Source organism: Anabas testudineus, chromosome 6 (genome assembly GCF_900324465.2).
Source record: "Anabas testudineus chromosome 6, fAnaTes1.2, whole genome shotgun sequence".
In the NCBI taxonomy this organism is placed as follows: Eukaryota; Metazoa; Chordata; class Actinopteri; order Anabantiformes; family Anabantidae; genus Anabas; species Anabas testudineus.
This window is the reverse complement of record NC_046615.1, coordinates 16,974,215-16,998,232: the sequence shown is the minus strand read 5'-3', so window position 1 is coordinate 16,998,232 and position 24,018 is coordinate 16,974,215. Positions and strand designations below refer to the sequence as shown.

Here is a 24,018-nt window from a genome sequence, read left to right as displayed (position 1 = left end):
TGCGTGCACAGCTGATTGGGCCACAATGAAAAGGCCCTTGAGAAACTTTTTGGATGACGTCAACAGGATTTTTTTTTTTCTTTTTTTTTTTTACAAGCGATATGGGTTGAGTGTCTTCAAAGAAATCGATCAGGGAATATCAAGTGAGCCAGAAGTCTGACTCAGGCAAATTGGCTAACCTCTCTCTCTCTCTGTGTGTGTGTGTGTGTGTGTGTGTGTAACCCAATGATAGAAAGCTACGTGCAGTCTTAATACAATATACACACGCACACAGACATGGGTGTGAATCTCACTCCTTGATAAGAACTATGCTTCTCCAATTTTCAGGGGATGTGTGACATAGACTGAGGAGGGGAAGGAGGAGGACGGGGGGGTTTTAAGATTGATGGAGGCCTACTGGACTACTGACCGACAGCACCTTGATTAGTCCAGCAAGCAGATCAGGGATTACCAGGACCGTGGCTTAAACCACAGTTTCAATCACATGTTTCTGTGTGTATGTGACTTGCATGTGGAAGTCACTCACTGAGATGGTGAAAAAAAATGTATTTAACAACAACTCTGTTTACATAATTCTGCAGTTTATGTGGCGATGACAGAGCTTATTTCAGTATCATTTCCTTCTGCATTCAGTCTACGTTCTGTTGCCCGAAAAAAAAAGAGAAAAAGATGTTTCAATTATTTCTTTAAATGAAAAACTGTAGTTTCTCATTTATAAAAATATTTAGGCTCTCACTATAAATGCTGTGGTCAGGTGTATCCTGTTGAGAAGTAGGAGAAGTCTAGAACCTGATTGGAGTCCACCAAATTGAATCAAGTGGACATAATACATGTCAGAAAGAAATGTGACACGGTCTGGTGAAAACTGTGAAAGTTTAGAACTGAAACCATTGTAGCGCTTCTCAGAGTTGGCCTTCTGGTAAAGTGAGTGACCGGACAAAGAGAACCTTAGGAACCCAACAGTTAATTTAACAGAACATCATTCCAGTGCAGAGATAGGAGAACCTGGCAGTAACACACAGGTGATCTTGTGTTAAGTAAAAGATTTTGCTGTATACTTTTTAAATGGTGCTGGGTCAGCAGTGGCTTCATCTTTGTGACGTGACACAATCAGCAGGGTTAAATCTGGTTGGGACCTGTGAAAAGCAGGGTTTATCCCTCCTTCATCAACAGCACCAGGGTGTCCTTGAGCAAGACCCTTAATCCCAACTGCTCAGAGGCCACAGGTAAGGCTGCAGTTAAACTGGGCAACTTCCAGCTGTGGATGTGTGTAACTGTGCCAGTGTGATCGGGACAAACACTTACTACAAGTGACCATGGAGGAAAAGTCTACATGAACATATGAACTGCTATCAATGGTTGGATATTCGATTCCTTGTATGTACATGTAGGGAAAGATAAGTAACAACACCAAAGACGAAACTACTAAAAGCAAGTGTGACATCCTCTACTATGATGGAGCTCCTCTCCTGTGCGATGCTCTGTGCTTTTACGGTCCAGTGGGGCTTTACAACACTCAGGAGAGGCAGAGAGTGAGAGACAAAGACAGACGGAGATTGAGTGTGCGTGTGCAGAACAGTGGGACCGGCGCCAGCCCACCCCACCCTTACTGCTGCTGCCTGCAGAGTGTGGAGTGCTGCATTTCCTGAGGGCAATGCAGAGGACGAGGAAGGAAAAAGAGGCTCACTTCAGTTAAGGTCACTGTGCAGCAGACACAGAGAGCCTGCAGTGGATATAGAAACTGAAAGGGACGGAGACACAGAGAGACAGATGGATAAAGAGAGAGAGAGACGAGCTGCAGCATTCAGGACGGTGCCTCTGCTGTCCAATGTTCAGCTTCACACCAGTAGAGGACAGAAGTGGGAATGAATCACTTTCACACTTCAAAAACTGTGCCCACTTATTTCAGCCTCACCAATTGGTTTTCCTTTGACTCCTCTATGATTGGATGTGCTTGTTTTTTGCTGATTTAAGACTAATGCTCATGACAGCGAGATTCAATATTAAAAGTCCTCTTCATTAGGTTTTATCTGACATGGTGTACAAGTGACACTCAGGCACAAGATGGTTTAGCGTACGTTTAATTAAAGATTAAGTAAATAGATGGCAACTATTAAATTCAGAATATCAAACCTACTCTGAAAAGGAGATTTTAGCTGAGCAACAGAAAATTATTTACTTTTTCTGTAAACATGATAATAAACTCAGTATGTTTGGGTTTTAGATCATTTGGACAAAATAAATAAATTGAAGATTTTAAGAAACGGTAATGGGCAAGTTTCATTATTTTCTGACATTATATAGATCAAAATAATCATTATTTGCAACCCTAATAACTCACATGAAAGTCACGCATGGTTTTACGCATGTGGCCGTGTGAGTACAGGTGATGAGAGCTCTTCAGGCCTCTGAGGAGCGTAACAGCTCACGGGGAATGACAGAGGTAAGCAGGCCTCCCCTGGGACATGAGGATTAGTGTAGAACCATTACTTTAGCCCCGTGAATCACTACTAATGGCTTCAGTGAGAGGGTAGTACAGAAGTAGGAAACATTTAGATCCAGTTCTGTAAAACTGCACATTGCGGCAGATTCTCCTGCTGAAGAAAGAGTTGTGACGACTTATTGTACAACGTGGTTTAAATTCCCCATCACGGGCTGAAATGAGAATACACCAGCAGATCCTTAAAAATTTATTGAAGATAATGTAAGATGAAATCATAATGATATAAGTAAAAGAAAAACAAATAACCCTTGCATAGATCACAGACCATGCCTTTGTTATCCTCTGTCAAACTGAACACATTGTATATTAATTCTTGGTAAACACAGCATGACAATGACAGCTGGATTAGTTAACACAATAGTAATTTGGTTTGCTTGTGGATGAAAAGAAGAGCAGAACAGTTCAACAGTCCTTTTTGTGATTTGCTCCCAAACTTCCCTTTTAGCAGTTAAATGTGCATTCTTGACAGAAAAGACAAACTCATATCCATCACACGTCTAACACAAAAAAGATTTTCGCATCGACAGTCACCTTTGGAGAGTGAGGTACACAATTATCCTAACGTTTCCTGTTCAGTGCCTCCTCAGCAGGCGGAAAGCAGTCCAGCATCAAGAGCTTTAACAAACATGAATGCCTCAAAACCAGTGTGGTGCAGAGGAGGCTGTGCGGGACAGGCCCTGTTTGGGCATGGCAGGCATGTTTCCAACACAGTATCACTACAGTCTAGACTAAATAGGGATAACGTTTGAGAAACTAGCCCTTAATGTCCATGCTCACATTCAGATCCTAGCAGGTACAACCTGAACATCAAGCACAGACGCTGGCTCAGATAACTAACGTTGATGAGGTTAGCGCTAAAGTGCTTTGAAGAAATCCAGCAGAGGACACGTTTCACAACAACAACTTCTGAACAGGGCCTTTTACAGTAAGTCTCAGTGCAGATGAAAGCAAGGGTTTCTTCTTTTAAAATTGATGCAACTGTTATTTAGTTGATCCACAGTTTGAAAGGCAAAGCTCATGCAGTCTTCCATCGACCATGCAGTTTTTTGCAATCAGTAGTTTTCTGGAGAGATACATTATAGCAGCAGGTTTAGCAGTGGAGAGTGGAAAAATGTGAACGTGGTGTTTGAATTAATCGTCGTTTTTTTTCTCTTGAAACCAAAAAGACAAAGTTGTTTAGTTTTTAATAATAATAATAATAATAATAATAATATAAGTAATAGTACACTTCTTCTCCATATCATTTAATGTATAATAACTGACCTTAATACAGTGGTTTTATTATCATGGCTTGCCAGGGGAATATAATGTCTTTGATATTCCACTATATGACATGTTCTTCCTAAAACATGTTACAGTGCTACTAAAAAGAAAAAGAAAACACACATTAGAATTGTTTTTCATACATAGCTCCAGTAAATAGTGATTATTCTTGTTATCTTATTGTATCTAAACTGCATTTTGTTCTCCTGACATTTCATGTTTTTTCTTTAATTAAATTAATGTCTTCGATTTTTAGATCTTCTCACCTATGTTTGTTTACAGAAGCATTACATCGCACAGTTAAAAAAATGAATGCGTGAAAACAATTTAGGCACCTTCTCTGACTTTCTCACACACAGCTGATCAGTTTCTTGACTCTGTGTATTATAAGTTGTTCCTTTGAGGCTGTGTTACAGATTTGACTGAACCCTGTAGCAGCCTTTGTTCCTCTAGTCCACCCTCTCTTGGTTAGTGGGGACTGCCACTACTAAGCCTATAATTGAATTTTCCACAGGTTTTTCTCAACAAAACATCAGTGTCTACATCTGACCCCGCTGACCTAACAAAGTCACAGAACAGATGAGAAGAGGTTGGTACATAAACAGCCCTGTTGTGAGCATCTGTCAAATGATCGCAGTTTTTCTGACATTCAAAATAGATTTGTTCTCTTCTTTTTTTTTATTTTTTGTTGTTGTTGTTACAAAAAGCATATAAGAAACTGGTTATCTGTTATTCTATTGCTGTTAAGAATGCATGTTTCTGTTGGGTAACTGAATGCATAGCACCATCCACACATGCCCTCACAGCAAGAATGGCGACAGAATTGCTAATGTGAGGGGTAATATTTGTATTTTGTTGTCACCTCATGTGAACTGTTACATGCAGAACATGTTACACACGACTACTTTCACTACTTTTAGTGAATTGAGAAACTTGTGTTTAAAGCTAACAATTTTCTGACAGCTGCATTTATGAGATTACAATAATTTCCTTGGAATATTTTTACATACTGTATTAAATATGTGGGAGTGGGTATTATTGGCGTCTTTCTTTATGATAAACCATATACAAGTTAAAAATCTTTTTTGCTCTCATGATAAGTCACTGACATCTAGCAAGGCTCTTGAATGTTTACCTCAACTGAGGCAGATGCTCTTCAGTAGTACAGTACGAAGATCTTTTCCAAATAAAATAACAAACAGTACCCTTAACTAACCAACCAGCCACTGATGATAAACCTGCTAAGAACAAGAATTGTGGGATGAAAAACTCTTGTGTAAAACTACTATTATAACTATGAAGGCTTGCTTCAGGATCAGATAACATGTGATGATAACAAGACAACAACAGTAGCCCTGTACTAGCGCCACAAAGGATAGCCAATGCACCAACAGAAACAACTATGACATTCAAGTAACACCGCAGTGTAGCCTTCTTGCAGGAGCTTGTCAAAAGACAGCTAAATAAAAAAAAAAACAAGCATACAGTACAAAATGTTCCCATCACGTGGATGCATTCATCTCTATACTGAGTGTAGATTGATTTACAGTAGCTGGAGATTTTCAAGTATTTGTCCCAGTCTATCTGCAGTTGGCCTGTCTGGGACAGTATGCTGTGAAACAATTGCATTACTTATGAGAAAGCACAGCAAAAATGGCTCAAGCAACAGAACAAAATTATTGTGCAAAAACACGGGCTGCACTCTGGTGTGCATCATAATGCCCAAGGACTGCAGTAAAAACTTTAGCCAGACGTATCAACACACACATACACACAAACACGTGCTGAAACACATTCAGGTTGGTTTCTGTGACACAACAGTAACTTTAGAAACGAACATATAAAACAGTCAAGTTCTTTCTTTTAGGAGAGTCAAGCAATCTCTACAAACTCTCTACAAATGAAGGCTCTGATTGTGCGAAGCTTTAAGTGAAAAAAAGGAGCAGGGTTGTGGTATTCTATGTATCCTAAGTGCTTGTGTAAAGGCTATGCTTTGGGAACTCTCACATTCAATATTGCATGACTCCAGTTTACACTTAAGATTCCATTTTGCATTATGGTATAGGAAGCCCTGCATTGAAGCTTGCAGCTCTGCAGCAAGTTTGCAATGACCTCACTGAGGTAGAGCATGGAGCAAGAACAAAATCACAGATATAAATAATATATGTTGAAAAACGATGGATATTCCCTTTTGAATTGGATTGATAAACATGCAGAGTACATTACATTGCTGCTTAAGGGCATAATTAAGTGCATGACAGTGTGAAAACTAGGTTATGCATGACAACCGTGGATCATCTTCTTTTTTTTTTCTACAATCACCTGCTATTTCAACCGTGATCATCTGGCATTGTTAACATCATAACTAACATTATATTGACACTAGAACAGAAGGTAAACCAGCTCTGCTAAACCTCACAAATACCATTGTACACAGAGGCACTTTCACTGGTCCTATTGGTGAAAGAGATAAAGGCACTAGCAACTAATGTCAGAAGAATCCTCTGTAATATGACGTGAAATTGGGTGTCTATCCTTTTTAAGGGATTCCAAACCAATATGTACTAAAATCTGACATGGAGATGGAAGCATGACTAATAATATGTTAACTTTTCTTGTTCAAAGAAGGTCCATGCACTTCACTATTGATGTAATACTGTATTTGGTGCTTATTATGATTATATGCATTTTGATAATATTTATTCAGTTTCTTTGTCTACTTTTAAATGAGAAACTCTGCATCCTCAAGGTGGGTTTGGATATATTTGATCACAATTCAGAAACATCCAGAATTTGATTTCCTTAGTTTCCCTGACAATAGGGCACTGTAAGGTGCCTGAATTGCAACAAGCTGTATACTCATGTCATGCATTAAATATACCAGGATACAAAAAGTACCTTAGTCAATAGACCATAATGCAGATTACTTTTTTCATGCTATGATCTCATTTTATGTACTGTTTCCTTAAATTTAACATTCAATTTCTATACTTCTAAATGATCAGCATTTAAAATTAAAAACTCATCCAGTGCACTCAGTATGAAAACAGATGTGAAGGAGGGAATGGAGGCAGGTATCCAAAAGAACATCCTTTCCATTATGTGCGATATGTCTCATGCATGCCGATATCAAAATGGACAGTCTCTAATCATGCTCGTGTGAAGCTCACTTTATCATTGTGCTGTGTTGCATCTAAAGGGCACGGCAATGAATCACTTGGTGATATCACAATTACAGCATCTGCTGGAAAACAGCAGCATTGCGGATGTCCATGAAGCGAGTAGATCACCATCTGATTACATCCACACACGAGAGCTCAGTCTTTTCTCTTTTAAGGTGCTTTGCTGAATAGTAGATTGTTTGTAGGGACAAAGGAGAGAGGAGGGGGGGGGGGTCACCTAACTTCTTGGCGATTGCCACTTGCCTGCAGATGCTTGCATGTTTCTGCAGGCTTTTCTGGAGTGTTGTGCAACTTGCTGAAATGTTATCGGTACTCCATGCATACAATTTTAATTATCACGCCATTGTTTAGACAGGGTGTGCTCTGCATCCTCCAGGGAGCCGTGTAAATGTTCTAATAATCGCTGTTTTCTTTTTGATATATCTATAGATTTGTAGGATAAGAAGAATTAATTATTCTATCTACCTGTCATATACTCTAACAGCCTTGTTTTTTCTGTTTCCTTTCTAAGTAGCTGAGCATATGTGTAGGCCTAATGCCATTGAGTGCTTTGGGGAGATAAATTAAGCATTCCTAACTGATGGTCTACTCCACATATGAAAGTCCCATAGAGATCCCAAAGTTTCTAGCTAGTGTCTAAACATCTGTAAGCAGCTTGCTTTTATTTACACAGTTTTGGTTGGCTATAGTGCAATTGCCAGTTCTGAGGTTTGCCTCCCTAAAGTTGTCGATGCTATTGTTTATGTCTCCGTCAATCTCCATGTACTCTGACTTGCTGACAGTGGATGAACTACGGCGGCTGGAGTTGGTTTCAGAAGGGATGTTGGGATTGCTGACATTGAGCAGCTGGGCCTGCTCTTCTCCCTCAGTCTCCCTATGGTAGAAGTAGTTGAAGTTGGACACAATAACAGGCACTGGGAGTGCAATTGTCAACACTCCAGCGATGGCGCATAGAGATCCTACAATCTTGCCTCCTATAGTGACAGGGACCATGTCCCCATAGCCCACAGTTGTCATGGACACAACAGCCCACCAAAATGCATCCGGGATACTACCAAAGTAGGATCCTTGCTCCTCTGCCTCAGCAAAGTAGACAGCGCTGGAGAACAAGATAACCCCAATGAAGAGAAAGAAGATCAGCAATCCTAGCTCTCGCATGCTGGCCTTGAGGGTCTGCCCCAAAATCTGAAGTCCTTTGGAGTGTCGTGACAGCTTGAAGATCCTAAACACCCTGACCAGACGGATTACCCTGAGTATGGCCAGAGATGTTGCCTGCTCCCCCACGCCCTCCCCCTTTTCTGGGTCTTCAGCCAACTCTGTGCCGAGTGTAATGAAGTAAGGGATGATAGCCACTATGTCGATCATGTTCATCATGTTCTTGAAGAAGGCCGGTTTGCTTGGGCACGCCAGAAAACGTACTATCAACTCAAAGGAGAACCAGATTATGCAGAGTGTCTCAATGAGGAAGAAGGGGTCAGTGAGGATATTTGGCTTATAATAGGTAGTAATGTTCCCCACTCTCTCTATTCGACCCATTGGATCCTCTTTCAGCTGTGGTAAAGTCTCTAAACAAAATATGACTATTGAAATCAGAATCACCATCACAGACACTATGGCGATCCCTCTAGCGGTGCCTGAGCTTTCTGGGTGCTCGAAGAGAAGCCAAATCTGACGCTGGAACTCCTTCTCAGGTAAAGGTCGCTCTTCCTCCCTGATGAAACCCTCATCCTCACGAAACTTTTCCATTGCTTCCACTCCCAGCTCATAAAATTTGATTTCTTCCGAGAACATATCCAAAGGGACATTCACTGGTCTTCTCAGCCGACCCCCAGACTGGTAGTAATAAAGGATGGCATCAAAGCTGGGGCGGTTTCTATCAAAGAAGTACTCGTTTCTCAGAGGGTCAAAGTAACGCATCCTCTTTTTGGGGTTACCAAGTAATGTCTCTGGAAACTGTGAGAGGGTTTTCAACTGTGTCTCAAACCGGAGACCAGCTATGTTGATGACTACCCTCTCACAACATTCGTGGTCATTGTGGTCAGGGGGGTAGGTGTCCTGAGGGTGGCCTGGGACAGCTGAGGTCTCGTCCATGTTATCTCCTGCTACTACGGTCATTTTGGGAGTAGGCAAAGGAGGAGTTGTGTTGGGATATTGGCTAGTCTGACTGAGCAGGCATTCAGGATCGGGGGAAATTTTCCACTCCTCGGCTTCCCACACCCCTTAAATTGTTGGAGACGTCCCCAGATATGAGGGGGCTGGCTGGCTGATTTGCCTCAGTGCGGCTCCACTGCGGTTCTCGCTGACTTGACCATTGCTGCTCTTCAGTGCAACTGCTGCTGTTGTTACTGCTGCCTCTGTCTCCCAGAGAGAGTGAGAGAGAGAGAGAGAGAGAGGAAATAATAGGATCAAACAGCCAAGATATTTGCTGGCTCAGCACATTCTGGGGTTTATTTATTTACTGCTCTCAGCCTGTAATTAGTGTAGTTACTTGATAGTAAAGGTACAAATGAACAACGCTAATTTATAATATAGTATTTCTGTAATATATGTATTTATAAACGTTTTCTTGTCCTAAGCAGTGAGTTTTATGATTTTATTACTACATTGAATTTTCTACAGCCTCTTAAAAGTACTTCTAGAGTTATTTTTCCTTTTTTCTGTTACACTCCTGCCATATATAATTGCAGTGTTTCTGTGTCTTAAAGGAATATGGCAGTGATTTATTCTACGTCAGTCTTTCCAGCTTGAATTATGATGTGACGCATAAAATTTGATACTGATATTACACCTACTGAAGTTTCTACATGCAGACATCCTGTAGACTAATGCAGGGTAAAATCCGTAAAATGCCTCTAAAGAGACAAAATAATACAATACTAGTGTAATATCTTCAGATCAACAGCAGCTGCTGATATAAAAAAAAACACCCTCATCGTTATTTATTGTATAAGTCAGCAATTTCGAGGCTTACCGTGGGTTGATCTTCAAAGGTCTTGAATGCGTCTTATCCTCGAGTAAAACCATCCAACAGCGCGGTAACAGTGGGTGTCGTGGCAACTTTACATTGCACCTACTGAGGAAAAAAAAAAAAATCTAGAGCGTTACTGTGCTCATCACAATCAAAGTGTCCTCAATCAGGTCTAAACGCCTTTAAACGGTGAAGCCAGGTGAAATGATAGGAGCTGGAAATCAGGTCTGATGAAGAAAGCTTGGGCTGGAAAAGGAGCGAAAAGAGAAGACTGCAAAGCTGCAGCGTCAGGAGTTGCTTGGCCGGCGGCACGGTGGTGTGAACAGCTTACAGTATACCGCAGGAGAACATCTTGCGCTGCAATTCAGGGGGGGAGATACATTAAGGGGCAATAAGCGAGCCCTTGACATTTCCAGACATCACTGCATCAGCAGAAATCTGCTGCCTTTTGCGAGTAGACAAAATGACGGGCACGGCGTGCTTCAGCGCGGCTCGGGGAGCAGAGGAAAACATTCAAACGGAGAGTTGTAGGACAGTCAAGTGCACCAGCGACGTCCAAATGTTTTCCCAGCAAGCATGTTTCACTGTGCATTTTACATGGAAGTGCAGGGGAGGTGAGGGGAAAAGAGAGGATCGGTGAGGAGAGGGGAGGGAGGGCAGCAGCAGGAGGAGGAGTTGGAGGGTTTCGACGCAATGCAGACGGGCTCCACTAAAACACGCCGCCAGAAGTTCTCCATACACCACAAAAACAAGAGCAGTCGTGTGCCAGCACTGGCGCAATTAAACTGCAAAGAAGGACAATTTGTAACAAAAAAAAAAAACAAACACACAAAGTGTTGGACTCGACATACTCGCTTTAAAGACTACGTTTAGAATCTAAACATCATAGGTTGGTGAAAGGGTTCAAATATGTTTTTAATTTTGTCACTCCTGAATCTAGAGGTCACACGACTGAAGCTGACATGAAGGAGCATCTTGGGACCAAATCCAACTTTGGATCATTTCACTAACGAGCAGCGAGAAAGATAAACTGGTTAACACCGACACGATGGTGTTCACAGCCCTCAAATAGACATCACTTGGAACCAGGTTGTGCAAGTCCCACTCTCAGGATTTGATACTTGATTATACTGACTAAATACCTCCTCGGTGCCAATTAGTTGCTATATTTGTTCCAGTAGACAGGCAGATATGAGGCACGAAAATTGGCCTAACTTTGTGTTTAACGCACTGACGCGCTGCAGAGGACCGAGGTTCAGCATCAGCACCTTGGACAGCGCAGAAAACTACAAATCCCAAAATCAACGAGAGGCCACTCGTCGTTGTTGCAATGTCATAATTAGGAAAGAAGCTGAATTGGTGCATTGCTGAACTGTATTTAAGTGCAACTCGTTATAAGGGCCTAAAACAGGGAGGGGCAGAGCTGATCTGAGTCAAAGCTGCCGTCCGACTCTCTAAAAACACAATCAACACAAAATCAGCTGATCAGACTTTTATCTCATTTGTTAAAATTTGCCTCCAGCCATAGAACCCCCTCCCCCATCCTCTATCACTGTGGCATTTTATTAAGGTAATTGGTTCCATGGCAAGACAAGCCAATGTCTGCTGGTGTGCCTTTTTCACATCATTCAGCACCAAAACTGGTCACATGTTTTGAACTAATTGCCATCCATTGCCAATTTAATCTGTATTATGCTGAGAATGAAAGAAAAATCACAAGTGGTGTGTTTCCTATTTCACAATTTATTTATAAAAACGTCAAGTTATGTTGTAAGTTAGAAAAATAAATATTTTATTACATTTAAACTTCACAATAACTTAATGTCATGCAGACATTGCTTTTGGGTATGTTGTTTACAGGGAGCTGCAAAGCAATCTGAATGTTTATAAAAACACAGAGGTAAGGTGAGATTCCAAATTTGCAATAAAAGCTGAATTAAAAAATGAAAATATACAAAAATGCAGTGTATACACAGTGTTATACAAAGTAAGCGTGGTCATTTGTAAAACCTTCTACTGATGATGCACGCACTGTCCATTACAGCTGACTGAACCTTTTCCAAGCGTTTCCATCCTGAGGTCTCTGTAGGCTACATCACTGGCAATGCAAGAATAATCCGTGAGAAAATGTTTAGGAGAAGAAAAGAATGCCACACTTGTATTTTGTTGCAGCTCTGCACTTAATCGTCTGCCTCCTGCAAGTAAGCAGAAAACAAAATCCACTATGTTAACATTAGTAGGGGAGAGAAAGCAGAGGCACCTGGTGTGTATAGCTCACCTTCACAGGCACATACCGAGTCAAACAGCGTGATGTAAAGAGCGTTAATAAATCAGTCAAGGCCACCTGCGATACAACTGCAACAGTGCAAATGTTCCTGAACAGATGCGTCGTGTGCAGGAATATTTTTCATCCACAGAGGGGCGCTGGGAGAACACTTATTATTACCACTGGAAGACCATCAGAGGTTTTCTCATCTTAATTGCTACAACATTAGAGAATTGGAAGAATTTTTTTGTCACAGAAAAAACGCGAGTTGTGCCATGTGCGTAATTGGAGCTTGTTGCGTAAAACACTACCTAAAGGACAAATGACAAATTAAAGACAATGCAAACATCGTCAGATTTTCTTTGACTATATCAGTTTTTTCCCGACTGAGATTTTTTGTCTTGTCACGACATGGTTCAATTACAGCTGATGACAAAAGTCATCATTGATACGCTGCCAGATGCTGGCGGTTTAGGCGAACCGCAAAAGTTCCCAAATGCTGTACGTGATGGCAAACTGACTTTAACTAATATAATAATGGTTTAAATTTAGGAAAATATAGAAGTTTTACCAGTGGAGTTAGTGTTTTACTTTCTTCCTTCGTGTAAATTTAATTACAGTGAAATTAGTGCCAATACTCATTGTAGTGATGCCCCTACAATAATAATACTGTAGACAGTGTGCTTAAAACAGCAGCAGCATCCTGTGTGAAGAAACCTAAACTGCGTGTCCACTGAAGTCAACTCACCACAAATAACCCCGTGTTCTTCATACATCTGTTAGTTTCCCTGTGTATGTCTCCAGTGTGTTTATGCTTGGAACGGGCAGTGTTTCCAAGTCGTCGCTTTCCTGATAGGACTCAGTTTTGGAGAGCGACTGGTTGCTTTTGTTTACATCACATTCACCAAAGGAGGGTTGTTCCTGCTGCCCACAAGTCACGTGTACGTACGTAACATTTTCTTCCTCCTCGTTCTCTCTGTGGTAGAAATAATTGAAGTTGGACACGATCACTGGAACTGGTAACGCTATAGTGAGTACTCCGGCTATGGCGCACAAAGATCCAACGAATTTTCCCCCAATTGTGGTAGGATACATGTCACCATAACCAACTGTGGTCATTGTCACCACAGCCCACCAAAAGGCATCAGGTATACTAGAAAATACAGAGTCTGGATCTTCTGCTTCTGCAAAATAAACCGAACTGGAGAATAAAACCACTCCAATGAGCAGGAAGAATATGAGCAATCCCAACTCTCTGAGGCTGGCGTGAAGCGTTTGGCCGAGAATCTGGAGACCCTTGGAGTGTCTGGAGAGTTTAAAAATCCTGAAAACACGGACCAGACGGATGACCCTCAGTATGGCCAGCGAGGCAGCCTGCTGACTGCTGCCCTGATGTTCTGCGAGATCAAGGCCCAGCGTTATGAAATAGGGCGCTATGGCCACAATATCGATCAAGTTCATAATGTTTTTGAAGAAAACTGCTTTGCTGGGGCACGAGAGAAACCTCATGGAGAATTCAAAGGAGAACCAAACAATGCAAAGTGTCTCCACCATGAAAAACGGATCTGCGAAGGCGTTGGGCTCTTTGCCGTGCGCGCTTCCATTGACGTGGTTGTCCTGCACTGCGGGGACGTCTCTGAACTCGGGCAATGTCTCCAAGCAGAATATAACAATTGATATTAAAATGACCATAACGGACACGATGGCAATTATCCGTGCGGGTCCTGAACTCTCTGGATACTCAAACAAGAGCCATAGCTGGCGCTGAAAGTCGTTAGTAGGCAGCGGACGGTCCTCTTCTCTAGTCAAGCCTTCATCGTTTCTGAAAAGCTCTATAACCTCTTCCTCAAGCTCATAAAATTTAATTTCTTCCATAAAAATATCCACAGGTACACTCACGGGCCTCCTAAGCCGCCCACCCGACTGGTAATAATAAAGGATGGCGTCAAAGCTCGGCCTGTTCCTGTCAAAGAAGTACTCATTCCTCAGTGGGTCAAAGAAACGCATCCTTTTACGCGGATCTCCCAAAAGCGTGGTCGGGAAGCGGGAGAGCGTCTTTAACTGAGTCTCAAACCGCAGACCTGAGATGTTGATGAACACCCTCTCGCTGCACTCCTGGTCCGCTGGTTCCAAGTTAGCAGCATCTTGCAGCAAAGGAGTAACAGCTCCAGTCTCGTCGTGGTTCTCCTGCGACACCACAGTCATCTTTTTACCCCTGCGAGGGTAAATCCGTCACTCACCTCCTCGGTGCTTTCCTCTTGCCCTTTTGCCTGAACGTACTCCTAGTTCTCTTTCTCATGCAGCCAGGAGAGATTCAAGCAAAGAGGTTTTTTTTTTTTTTTGGCTCCCAAGTCCCAAATGTTTTATGTGTTGATATCCAAAATAGTCGATTTAGTTCCTCTGGACTGTTAACGTTCAATGCTACAGACAGATCTCCACTTGCATAAGCTATACTGATGGATATCATATTCACACCATTTTAAACTCAAGGGCCCTCCCCAAGCTGGAAGAGTAGATGACATTTGTTGCTGCCCCTCTTCATAGTCAATCGCTTTCCTGTAGCACTGCACTAATGTAAATTCTTTTCATTTCAATTTCAAGTTCATGTTTTTTATCCTACATCAGAATATTCAGCCTTATTTCATTAGGGTCCAGTGATTCTTTCAGATCTAATATTAACTTACATTATGAGCATTTCAACATGCAGGTGTCTCATTCATTTATCCTGGAGGCTGTTCTTGTTACAAGGGGAACCTCCAGCACCCACTCCAGGTCTACTTTGGGTCACAGCCCACCGTTTTAGAAGGGAGTAGTACAGATGAATGTGACAAATAGATTGAGCTTGTTAAACATAGTGCTTAGGGTGTTTTTTTTTCCTGCAGTTACATATTAAATGTGTCTTGAAATAAATAAGGCAAAATAGCCTGAATGCTTTGAAGCACAGAGCCTCGTATAACCAGGTCACTTCTGGATGCAGCCAGTGGAAACTGCTGGCTTAACTGACATTTGAGTAGCCAGAGATTCTGCTTGAGGAAGAAGCCAACATAACATTCACCGTTCATTGCAATTAAAAGGCTCAATTGTACAAGTTGGAACATGGGAGACCCCCAGAAGAGAAGTGATCTGGCCTCAGGGAGTCACTGAAGTCCATTCTGCTTAGTTCCTTATCAGACTGTGCTAATCCTCCACAGTCAGTGTTTAAGGACACACCACAGTTGAATTAGTTTTTTACTCTGAGAGATTGAATAATACAAAGTTTGGCTTCCCTGGCATACAGAGTGAAGTGACATGTGCAGCATTATGATCTATTTATAGCTGGGTTTATTTCCACTTTCACTGCCTTCATAAGGCTGTGTCAATCAGTCACGGCAATTGTAGACAGGGCAGCCTAATAATAATAGAACCGAGGTGTTAATCATTACTGAAATCATCCTAGACAGTCTTTTTTTTTTGTCCTTTCTGTTACTGGACATAGAGTTAGATTTCAGTGTCAAATGTCAGTGCTGCTGCTAATGTGTTAGCACGTAGCATCTTGTCTTGACTGTATCCAAGGAGACTAATAATAACAAACACACTGAGGAATGAACACTGAGACTTTTACATATTGGTCATTTTCAGTCAGGACGTACAGCAGCAACAATACACACTAGCATTAGAGCAAAATATTCTTATTAACTTATATAATGTTATGTAGTCTGTTGTGTGTGCATGTTTCCACTATTATTTAGAGATGTGTGTAGATATACTATATGCATATATAGTATGTGCATATTTACCAGTGACTGTACGGTATACTACATAGCCTGGGAGACACATGCCATAAAACCTGCAGCAAGGAACCTCCCGTTGTTATTAATGGCTTGACCTATGACTGCAGGAGACCCCACTGGTACAGTAACAAGATACTGTGGATTCACTCAGACCAAGACAACGTGCTTTCTCATCAGTCTTCAGAAGAATCACTTTTAGCAACTCAGTGATGTCAACTGACATTAATGATCAAGATTTAATCATGCTAGTAGTCTGGTAAATGTAAAGATAAACTATCTCATATAGATCTATGTATACATATTTGCTAATTATAAAATTTTTCTAATAGTGAATAATTTTCACACTGATCTGAAATTCTGAAACACAAAAACTGAATTTCTCTCGAAGCAGCCAATGTTTATTACCATTTTGATTAATTGCGCTTCACCCACAGCAGCTTGTTATTTCTCTAAATATAGACAAGCTGAATTTCCTTCCTGAGCCATTACAGACATGAGGTAATCACAGTAACAACTTGTGACTCCCCTTGGCTTTCACCTCCTCTCAAACCCCAGGCCAAGTATTTACCAAGTGTGTGCGCATGTGTGTGTATTTCTGTAAGTGTGTACCCCCCATTGCTATTAGTGCAATTGGTGAATGAATACTGTACATGTGCATATCATGTCTGTGTGTGTGAGAGCGTGGTATAAATTGAAAGAGGAGTTTTTAGAAGGTCAGCCGTGCTAGTCAACAGCTCCTTCAGTTCACATCGTTCTGGTGCCAACTACTCTGCTCAAAATGAAATAGGGGGCGTTTGACCCACTCTGACGTATGTTCTGTAGGTCTGGTGATGACAGCGTCTCACAGTCTGGAATGAGTCTTTAGATGTAAGGTTACCATAGCCGCTGATTTAAGCTACTTTTCGTTAAGTCTATAGACAAAAAAAAATTACCAACAAGCAAAATTTGACCACTTTCTAGTGGCTGGAATATTTGTTTATTTATTAGGAACCACATCAGCCTCCACAATGTTGGTTGCTAATCTTTTGTCATCAATTGTCATCAATAAATCAATCAATAATTAATCAGTATACCTGTGATGATTTTAGTTCTAGGTTACATACTGTTCTGTTTACGTGTTTTAATGCATAGTGGATCCTAATGTTAAAGTATTATAAATAAAATGTAGAAAACAATGGTTATTTTAACACAAAATCCTGGCCTGTACTGAATTTACAAAACCTTGCCCTCTTGTTTTTTTAAAGGAGCATAGATCGTGTTAGCTTGAAAATATGTTTGTTGAAGGTTATTTCTGTACTGCATTTTCTTACTAATCAGACATCACTTAAATAAATAAATAAATTTAAGGATATCAAAATATTTGTAATAAGCTAACATTGAACATTATGTCAGCTTCTGTAGAGTAAAAACAAACTTCAGCCAGACTTATAGATTCTTCTTTCTGCAGCATACATTTCAGTTCATTAGACAGTCAGCATCTCAGCTACTATATGGCTGAGATACGAGAGGCGTGTGCAGTTGCATCTAATTAATGGTGTGAAAGTTTTTACCTAGCAGTGCCTAAGCTGTGTTTATGCTGTTCTCATTACCTACTCTACAAGCACAGGCTCTTCACTCCAAGGTTTCTGAACCCAGGGCTTCCACTATAGAAAGCAGATACCCCAGCCACACTCCTTGCCAGTCCCGGGGTTTTGATAGCCACCAATTTTAGCTGCTGTCATTTGAAGTTGAAGTTCATGTTTTTGCTGATAGGTAACAGAGCATGGAGTGAGATGTGAAACTGGACACTTCAGATCCGGAGGGCAGGGCTCCTTGGAATTACCTCCCATTCCACGCCTACCCTGGATTATCATTTCACTCCTTGATCAAGCCTTTCCCTTTTTTAGTAGAGAGTGTCGTCCAAAATCCGGGCTGGGGGTAACTGCAGAGGGATCAACTCACAGGAGAGCCACACATGGGATATTAATCAAGGATCACTTCAAAGGCCTTAAAGTTGAATTTTTATTGGTAGCATTATGTTTATGTGATTCTACTCTCACACTCTACTCACTTGGCCTCTGGTTGCATGCCCTCCACCGAGCTAACTGGGTTCCTGTTGACTTCTGTTAGTGTCAGTTTATGTGTGTGAGCTGTTCTTATTCTCAATCATCCTTAATACCTTCACACAACAATAACAATACAAACTAATACTGTATGTCTATACCATCACTACCAGAGCTGAACCAGTTAGTTAATTCAGTAATATAGCTACAGAAATGTTTTAGTTCTACTTTTCCATTTTGTATCATTTATGTAAACAGAAAAACAGCCAATAGTAACTTGGCTTTGGCCAAGTGAAGATGTTTAGCCTGTGAACATAAAGAGTGTATTGAAGGTAGTATTTGGTAAGGCTAAAATATTAAAGACTAAACCATGGAGTGTAGTTATTACCAGTGATCACATGAACTATGCACTAATTGGATTGCTTATCAGGCTAAAAAAAAACCTGTTCATAAAACAATTCAATTAAATTGTATTTGTATAACACAAAAAAACTCCAGCAGAACGAGGGTCGGGGTTGGCGGCCATCTGTCTCGACCAGTTGAGGTGAGTGGAAAGAGGAGAGAGAAAAGATCCCCAGGTAACAAACAACAACAGCAAGAAGCAGTAAAAACACTTGGCAGGTTGGTAGGGCCAGTAACTACACTGTGGAAATATACAGAGATAGGGAGACAGAGAGAAAGAAGCACAACTACGGGGGAGAGAAAAGTTAATACCATGCAATTGACAGGATATGAGAGAAGAGAAGAGGATCTTAGTGTATCAGTAGAAGTCCCCCAGCAGACTAATCTATAGCAGTATAACTAAGAGATGGTCCAGATTCACCTGATCGGTCTCTATCTATAAGCTTTATAAAAAAGGAAAGTTTTAAGTTTAGTCTTAAATGTAGAGAGAGTGTCTGTCTCCTGAACCCTGAGTGGGACTGTCCAGAGTAGGCGTTTTTGAGTAGAGGTTAGACTACAGCAACCCTAAAAGCCTGCACATAGTACATAGCCTGTTCATGGTGTAGATGAATTAATTATTGCAATTGATTCAGCATAATCTACAGGGTAGCAGTCTAAGCACGAGTGAGGTCTTACAAATTCATCTACAGCTGTTGTATCAAGTATTGTTCTGTGTGTTGGTACATGGCTCAGTTATTTTTACATGTACATGGAATCAGTTCCTTAATTTTAACCAGCAACCATCTGTACCAAACCAATCTATACTAAAGCAACCTAGTTTTGTGCATAAGTTTAACTGAAGAAGTTAATTACAGAGGTTAATTACTATGATTTCTGCTAACCTGTATTATCACACAGTAGCTCTGGTTTTGCTGATAGATCTGCTGATAGAACATGCTTACATCCTCAGTGGTTTCTATTCATAGCAAAATGTTGAAGCTCCTACAGCCAAATCATCACAAAGTATTCAGCCTGTAAAAATAATATTAAAAATAATTTGAAGTAAGTGCAGATTTTATTTTTTTCTGTTTATTTTATTATAAGAAGAACCATATTTACACCATCATTTACAAGACCTCACTTGTTAACTCAGTATTAACATTTTTATTTATTTTTGTCACCTCACCTGTCATGTCTCTACATGTTACAGTGAGTCTACAATATAAACAGACCTGTGGTAACTGTGATATTAGGTCAGTCTGAGACCAGTGACCATCTGGACTGTGAGTTGTTGCCTTGTGTATCAATGCATTGCTCAATTCAAAGCTTCCTTGAAATCCTCTGACTTGCACTTGCTTTTTAATTAAGCTTTAATTACTTCCTTGTGTTTACAAACAAGGTCAATTCAAGGGGGGCTGATTTCCCTCTCTGCGGGGTCCTAAAGCAACTACGGGTTAACTACTTTTGGGATGATGACAGCACATGCTGAGATGAACTCATTTTGGAGGATTGTGTTACCATTAGAGTTGGAGAATATGCATACATTACATTTCTTCATGCAACAGATACTGTATTTTCTATTGTATTGTAAGTGCTTTACATTTCAGCAAGTATAAAAAGAAAATAAATAAGGAGCCTACTTTATAAGAATATTTAAAATGTGTGTTGACATCGGACTTGCAGCTTGTATTTCTCTGGATGGAACAGCTCCATCATTTGCTTCAACCACTGTAAATACAACCCTATTTCACTGGCCTATGCATCGATATTAAGACTTTACAATCCTGTTTGTATCTATATATAAATACATATATAGTATATGCTTTTCTTAAGCTTTCACCAGAGCTGTAATTGAATCCAGCTCAAAGAGCAACCCTCTGCTGTGGAACCTTAGAGACTCCTATAAATAAACAGGCAGCACTCCTTCAACACTTGCCTATATGGCACATGGAATGATTAGCTCATGGCAAGACCCCTCTGATCTTACAGTGTGTAGCCACAACTATTTTCTGTCAGCTATGTGTGTTGCTTAACTTGTGAAGTGTGTCAAGAATGTGGTCTCTTAGGAATTCACTAAATGTAGTCGGCCTGTACTCTGCGTTGGCCTTACATATATTTGTTAATGAATGCTAATGTATAGTGTTGCTGTAAAGGGAACACGTACCTAGACTCAGTGAGGGTGTGAAGATGGTGCTACTGTTCTGTTATTAGTACTGCTGCACCAATAACTCAAGCTACAGCAGTGGTGGTGAGATCTTAAAGAAGGAGAAATAGGGAAATGCATCTTATACAACAAATTAACATGCATTTACTTTGCTTTTTTTTTTTTTTTTTTGCTGGTTAATTGATTATGCATATATAATGCAGTTTAATGCATATGTTTTCAAAGCCTATGACTATGCTAAATATTTAGAATAAATCCATAAACTAACATTTGTACTTGCAAAGCACCTATTTTAGGTTGTGGTAAATGTAAGTGGCAGATAAATGTACAAGTACAATATAACTTAATATAAGCATTAAGTAAGTATTTAAAAAGATAATTTATCTATAGAGGTTTTTTGTAACTCATCAGAAGATATTTGGGTCCATAGCCACTTCTTGTCTTTTAAGGTATTTAACTTAAATGAACTTAACCAAGGACCAAAAAAAAGAAGTTATAACTAAATAAATGTTGAAAAAGAAGAAGCCAGAGTTGTATATGAAACCTACAGAGTTGTAATTATTTACTCTTGTTAAGTACAGTAACCTAAAATGTAAAATATTTAGCACCAATTCGCTTATAAATAATATGTATAAATAACGCTCCTCACTGAATCCCGGACGTTGCACTTCCTGTTTCAAGAAAACGTTAATTGCTAAACTAGCTCACCGGCTAACATTTAAAGTAATATTACACAAAAGCCATTGAAGAAAAAACACACTCAAGTATACCGATATATGGACTAGTGTTTTATGTGAAATTTAGCAATACTTTAGAGGTGTTTGTCATTTCAAGTCTACAACCTGGAGGACAGATGAGGTTAGCATCCATTAACGAGGTAGCTAGTAGCTTCACTTTGTTGAAAACGTGCTAGCTAGCTAACATTAGCAGTTTTATTCAAAGCTGGGAAGAAGAAATATCGAAAAGGTACGGTTCACTTTTCAGGTTGACATTAATTAAACTTGTTTTTAGTGAAACATTTGGAACATTTAGTTTAGCATCATCTGTCTGTAAGTCTAGGACTAGCTTAATGTTGCTAACCGTCAAGGTCAAGCTAGCAACGATGATGCTAGCTTGGTGCAGAAAGGGGCTGATTTAAAAAAGAAAAAGGCCAAATTACTGCCACAGTGTCAAAATCATCGGTAAGGAAACTTTAAGTCAGTGGGAAAGTTAATGTGGTTAACGTGGTGTCTAAACACCCTGAGATGATCAGGGTTGTGTTAACAGAAGGTTTATTCATGTTTTATTATTGGTAATTGCAGGTACAACACTGTGACAGCAGATGGTGCTGTACGTTTTAACTTACCTGTGGTCATCTCCAAACTGTAGTAGGTCAGTCAAACAACACAAACCTAATCCAGCTCCTTCACTTTTGCACAATCCAAGACTTTCCTGATTGTATAGTATCTGGTTAAAATGAACATAATATCACTGTGCAACTGCTGACTACCAACTTTTATTTTTATTTCTGTTGTTTTGTGCAGAGTCCCCTAAGGGTCATGGCCTTAGCTGAGGCTGCTGAGCATCAAGCACCGCTGTAAGTCAGTGACATGGATACGGTGAGTTAAAGGAGCTAACCAGCTCTCAACACTATGTTATTAGACTTTGTTATTTGACATGCAGTAGCTGCGATTACGTCTGTTGATGCTGTTGATTGTGACTGTAGTCATATTCGGGCTTCAGTTTTTATTAGTGTATTTGCTCAGTAGGAACAGACACTGTATGAACCACTTAGTAGAGTTAGAGTGACAGGTTCTACAGTGAATAATGCATACAGCTGGAGCCGATCCCAGTTGTCTCGGTGGTGTACAGCTTGCAGGTCAGATCTGAAATGATCATGTGGATTGCGACTACACATACACATAACTTTACTGAACATAAACATAGTTAAAGTCCAGTCCATAAGGGATCTACAGGTTAACATTGAATTAACCTGATTGGACATACTGTACTATAGCAAAATGGACACACCTATAAGCGGCACTGCTAAGGCTGAATTGACAACTGATGATGTTAATTTTGCATGTGTGATTATAAAATAAAAGGTATTGCTTTTGCTCAAGTAGCTGTTGGTCCTGCAATCAGTAGCTGAAGTTTCACCAATGCCTTACCTTCCACATACTCTCAATTTATACGGTAGATGTGGCCTGGCAGAGAACCGGGCAAATATGGAATTTGAAGTTACTTCTCACATCTTGAGCCACGTGTGATTTATTTTAACATATACAACAACTGTTTGTTGGTCAATGTTTTCATCACTGGAGTGGTTTGATGGTTTACTACTACTAGGTAATGCAGCTTCATGTAGAAGATACATAGTGACTTTTGAGTGACAGGTTTATTGAATTACGTTCTAGTTATAGCGCCAGCATAAATATTCTGGAACGTAATAAATCTCTACTCAGTCAGATGCTGATTTGTTAAACTTAGTTAGTTAATGATAGTGCATGTTGTAGTTTTAAATAAAATAAATATTTTCTAAAAATTGTATAAAAAAAAATATATATATATATATATCTATATAAAGATATATATAAAGAAAAACAAAACAAAAATTAACTTAATCATTTTTGTCATCTTTCATTGTTCATGGATAACATTGCCCTTGTTCAGAGGTTGCAGAGTAGTCACTACATTCTGATGTGCATTCAGTAGTTTAGGAGAGCCTGAGCATGTGTTCTTTATTGCTTCACCATATCTGCCATGCTGATGGGCTGCAGATGACCAGTGTGTATGAGTTTGGCCAGCTGCCCTTGCTGTACACTAAAGAGAAGGCCAAAAGTCAAGGGGCGAGCTGATCAAGGGAGGGGCAGCTTGTCTCCTATTACTGCAACCCACACCAGACTTCAGCCAGACTTTTCTATTCCCTTTCGCAATCCCTTTGCTTTCTCTATAATTACAACACCTGCTTTGCTAATTCTGCTCCCACTCCAAATCTACAGACATATTAGAGACTATAGCTGTCTGAAAAAGTGGGAACACACTTGTGCACTATTATCTGGTGTTATGTGCTTTGCGTGAGAAAAGAATGGCATGAAGCTGGTGGTGTTTCTGTTGATCCATCCAGCAGGCAGCCAGCCGGTCGTGGGTGATTCAACTCAATTTTAAAGGATACGTCATCTGTAAAACATCTACTGTTGGGAATGCTTGGTTTTGCAACAAGCATATACTTAACACTCACTGCAGCAGCTGGCGGGATGTTGTTAGGTCAGATGGGGTTGAGACCAGTTTGGCAATAATGTCTAGTAATAGCAGAAAAAAAAAAAAATTAAATTTGGCTGTAAAGAATTTTAACTGCAGTTAGAAAAAATATATACAAAAGAAAGCAATAACACCTGCATTTACAAAAGCACAGTAAAGAACAAGTACATTGTTAGGCTTTATTTAATCAGGAAATCTTGTTTTTGCAAGAGAGATGAGAAAACAAATTACAAAAGTAC

At 40.2% G+C, this 24,018-nt stretch overlaps 2 protein-coding genes across 2 annotated transcripts; both read right to left on the bottom strand.

Moving 5' to 3' along the window:
• Positions 1-7,584: 7,584 nt before the first annotated feature.
• Positions 7,585-9,063, bottom strand: LOC113166010 (potassium voltage-gated channel subfamily A member 1-like). Its single transcript, XM_026365900.1, has one exon. It carries the CDS (start codon positions 9,061-9,063, stop codon positions 7,585-7,587), a length of 1,479 nt encoding a protein of 492 aa, XP_026221685.1.
• Positions 9,064-12,066: 3,003 nt separating this feature from the next.
• On the bottom strand, positions 12,067-14,440 carry LOC113166007 (shaker-related potassium channel tsha2-like). The gene is made up of 2 exons (XM_026365895.1): positions 12,931-14,440; positions 12,067-12,111 (listed from the first exon to the last, which is right to left on the bottom strand). The coding sequence occupies exon 1, from the start codon at positions 14,385-14,387 to the stop codon at positions 12,951-12,953; it is 1,437 nt and encodes a 478-aa protein (XP_026221680.1). The 5' UTR covers positions 14,388-14,440; the 3' UTR covers positions 12,067-12,111; positions 12,931-12,950.
• Positions 14,441-24,018: the final 9,578 nt, after the last annotated feature.